Here is a 4,306-nt window from a genome sequence, read left to right on the forward strand (position 1 = left end):
GATGAAGGGGTCAGGTGAAGTGGATTCAAACATAAATAACACACTTATTCATCGGGAAAAAGTCAGGCAATGGTTGCACATAAAAACCCCAAAAACAAAGACCACACACTTAAACTAGTTCCCTTCCCTTCAACTTTTGCCTAATCTTGTAAATAAGTCTTATCATTCTCGAGTGCATATTATGCATCCAACACAAAGTAGAGGTTGGAGATTATGATGTTGAGTGTGCAGGGAAAAGTCGATCCCTTTAGCTTGAGGATAGCTTTGGTCTGATGTGCAGGCAGTCATTGCCACACACACGACAGGCACAAAGTGGGGCACTTGAGGGTTCTCGTAGAAAGCGAAACCCGGGAGGTTTTGGGATCCGGCCAATGTCACTTCCTCGCTCACCAGAGCCTTCACTGTCCTCCGTACGTAGCAAGTGAAATGATTGTTGACCTGTTTCTGGCCGCATAATCAAAACGATCTTGCTTGACATCAGTCGTCTCCCTCATTGGCTGATGAGCACTGTGAGGTGCAAGTTTAAATCCCATTGGTCACTTGTTCCAAACTGCACTTGGCACATCCTGGTCTTTCTCTCCAAGACAGTTGGTTATCATCAGTGCCATCACCATTCAATGTGCATTGGATGCCACACTAAACTGGTTAACAAACAGGTGATCGACCAAAGAGGGTTTTGGTTTCCTGCACCAACACAAGTGCAAAAAGTGGTTTTTCAACACTAACACAAGTGCGAAAAGTGGTTTTTCAACACTAACACAAGTGCGAAAAGTGGTTTTTCAACACTAACACAAGTGCGAAAAGTGGTTTTTCAACACCAACACAAGTGCGAAAAGTGTTTTTTCAACACTAACACAAGTGCGAAAAGTGGTTTTTCAACACTAACACAAGTGCGAAAAGTGGTTTTTCAACACCAACACAAGTGCGAAAAGTGGTTTTTCAACACCAACACAAGTGCGAAAAGTGGTTTTTCAACACTAACACAAGTGCGAAAAGTGGTTTTTCAACACTAACACAAGTGCGAAAAGTGGTTTTTCAACACTAATACAAGTGCAAAAGTGGTTTCCTGCACCAACACAAGTGCGAAAAGTGGTTTTTCAACACTAACAAGTGCGAAAAGTGGTTTTTCAACACTAACACAAGTGCGAAAAGTGGTTTTTCAACACTAACACAAGTGCGAAAAGTGGTTTTTCAACACTAACACAAGTGCGAAAAGTGGTTTTTCAACACTAATACAAGTGCAAAAGTGGGGTGGATGAAGATAAGTGTGGGAAAATGCTTTTGACACAATCCTGGCAACTCCTATTTACAGAGATCCTAAACCATCCAACTAAATGCATGAATTTAAGGAAATAACTATAAACTACTATAATTAATTCTTCCCCTTGTCCTTTGGGCCATTTTTTGTTTTTTTTCAAGTTAATTAAAAATCATTAAAAAAAAACTCATCAGAAGCATTTATTACAAAAATTTATTATCAAATAATAAAACATTTTAAAATAGCAAGAGAAGTTACATGTCATGTTTTTCAGAGAAAATTAAACAAGAGAAGTACAAAAGTTTGTGCAAAACAGATACGAAGACAAATATTAGTGCAAGTTTCATTGATTAAAACACCTGGCACAGTTCTTCTACTTCTATTACATCACACAGTGCAATATGACTTTTCAATTTCTCAGCTGATGATACAGGCGTCTTGGGAGGTGTTCGGTGGTGGTGCCCCACATCCACATAACAACAACTACACAGTTTCACATTTGAGAGTTAGTAACAGAATAAATGAAACATGAACCAAAATGACCGGTATCTGTTCCAGGCATTTCACATTGCGAGACTGTTTTTATATTTAAAAAAATACTGCAATAATACTGCTTTATAAGTCAAGTATTAAACAGTGACTTTGGACGGTGTATCGTGGCATAAAATGCAGAAGAATAATCTTCATCAGAGTTATCATGTTGACCTGAAAAGGAAGGAGGTAAGTAATCACATAAATACACATTCACTTTCTATAATCTGTAAGTATTTTCAATAAACAAGAGTTTCAGGTGGGTGGTTTGAATTGTAAATCTCAATGCTCACTTTGATTTAAGAAGTATCCTCACGACTCTCTTCACCCATTTCATTTCAGGATTAAGACAAATCGTTTTTGTCAGGTCAGACTTGAGGATCACTCTGAAGAAACAAAATGAACAGGTTAGGAATTGATCTGAAGGCATCACATTAATTCTCTCAAATTAAAAAAACAATAAAATTTTAATACATTTTTTTCTTTCTTATCCACGTGCACACATTAAATAGATTCATCTTGAACTGTATTAAATGGGTTTGCATTTCCCATTAAGTTTTGTAACTTCAATGGAAGCAAAAGTGATTCACAAACTTACATGATCTCAGTTTGACGACAGCCGCTGTTTGGCGCAATAATCTCCAGGTTATGAAAACGGTTTGGGGGGATGAAATTGGACCAGACCACAGGACATTCACAACGACCACTGACTCCGATGTTGATCGCTGTGAAGAAGTAAACAAATTTTCATGTTATTGACTTCATAAGTTCTGTCATTCCTTATTAATTCAAATTTTTAATTCAAAAATTGCTATTTTTTCCTCTAATTTGTTCGTTTGAACCTCCGTTTACTGAGCTTCTCCAAATAAATTAGATTGACATCTGCAAGAACATAAACAATAAACTTGATACAATATACCTACTAGGTATACCTACTAAGTATTACCCTAAAGTTGGCTCTCTTTTCTCTTTTGCACAGATATTACTTCGGTTTCTTCTCCAAAGAACTTGCTGCTTATGTACCTCCGCCATTAGCCAAACCACGTAATACTCGACAAGCCACAACATCGCATGATTATTGTGTTGCCATTGGCCTCCACTGCCAAACTCTGGAACTTTACCGTCCCAGGTATTTCCAAAACACTTATGACCTTCCTCCTTTTCAAAAAGCCGATTTTTTTACTTCCTCAAAAACTCTGAGACTATTCTCTTTCTTCACATTACTATCAATGCAACTCTTTTATTTAAGGCCTGGCATCGATGAGGACTATATAGTCCATGACTGGAGCCTTCAACATAAAATAAAAATAAAAACATGGGGATTTGGATACTTTTGTCACAACCAAGAACAATTGCCTTTTTTTTTTTTTAAGGACAGAGCATAAAATGTAGACTTACCCTCACAAAATGTGCAGCACACGATCAAAGCAATGGCCAAAGCAATGATGTACTTGTGATTCATATTGACTTGTTGATTTACTCAATGTTTTACAGATTAGGATGACCGGCTTCCTGGTCTGTTCAAAACCCTTATGTTGTGTCTTGCTGTTGCTGATCGTTTTATAGGGTGTGCTGTGATCAGTTTCACTGCACCTCGTGATTGGGAAATTACAAAAAGGTTAACCACAGTGGTAAGTTGTGGAATCTTAACCGATTAAATAGATCGCCACTCCGTCCCCACGCCTTCCCTTTCCATTAACTTTTTTTTTTCATGACCAGTTCAAACCACAGTTTTGGTAATTGCTTTCTGCCAACTCATAAAAATGAAGGAAGTGTTATAAAATCGCTGATATGAAGGTTCCTGATCGTAATCCATAAAAGGATTGCAGTGTTGCATTGTGGTGTCTTTCCTACCCTGTCAGTTTTTTGTCATTCCCTTCCTTGCAATTCCTTCCTACCTTGTTTGGTGTTTTTTGGGGGATTCCATCCCAACATGTTTCTTCTTTTTTTCTGACTTGTTGAACTATTTCTGCTGATCTGGATGCCAATGACATCGTCATGTAGTAAATCTTTTTGAGGGGCACTTGCATGGGGAACTTCCCTATCCCCACTCCCTTCACCAATATACTTTTGCGGTTTTGGGAAACCACTAAAAAGTAATGGCAACCACCATACAGGTCCCTTAGAATAGTTATTTCATAGCAGACCATTATCTTAGCCCCTTCCCTTACTTCAGGTTAGTATGTCTTTATGTGTTGGGGAAAGGTAAAGATAGGTTCTCCTTTCATCAGGGATAATTTGTCAGTCAATGCATAGGCTGAAAGGCACACCATGGTGTCCAGGCTCAGAAACCCACCAATCAGGGCACAACAATGCAGCACAAAATGGCGGGTTGGCACCGGTGAAACAAGCTGATTTGAAAGGTTTTTTTTAACAATTCGTATCACAAATGGAGATAATGAACAGCGATTTGTACGTAAAAATAAAAGGTGATATACAAGCGATGGATGGTGGTATGCGAATGTTGAGTGCGAACATAGCCGCGATGAGGGGGCAAAATAAAGCATGAGGCGGTGA

The 4,306-nt window shown here is 38.5% G+C and overlaps 1 protein-coding gene across 1 annotated transcript; it reads right to left on the reverse strand.

Moving 5' to 3' along the window:
• Nucleotides 1-1,453: 1,453 nt before the first annotated feature.
• LOC137430649 (interleukin-8) lies at nt 1,454-3,459 on the reverse strand. Its single transcript, XM_068121441.2, has 4 exons — nt 3,188-3,459; nt 2,388-2,514; nt 2,083-2,175; nt 1,454-1,963 (listed from the first exon to the last, which is right to left on the reverse strand). The coding sequence occupies exons 1-4, from the start codon at nt 3,249-3,251 to the stop codon at nt 1,954-1,956; spliced, it is 294 nt and encodes a 97-aa protein (XP_067977542.1). The 5' UTR covers nt 3,252-3,459; the 3' UTR covers nt 1,454-1,953.
• Nucleotides 3,460-4,306: the final 847 nt, after the last annotated feature.

This window comes from Myxine glutinosa, chromosome 7 (genome assembly GCF_964187855.1).
Source record: "Myxine glutinosa chromosome 7, kmMyxGlut1.1, whole genome shotgun sequence".
Taxonomy (NCBI): Eukaryota; Metazoa; Chordata; class Myxini; order Myxiniformes; family Myxinidae; genus Myxine; species Myxine glutinosa.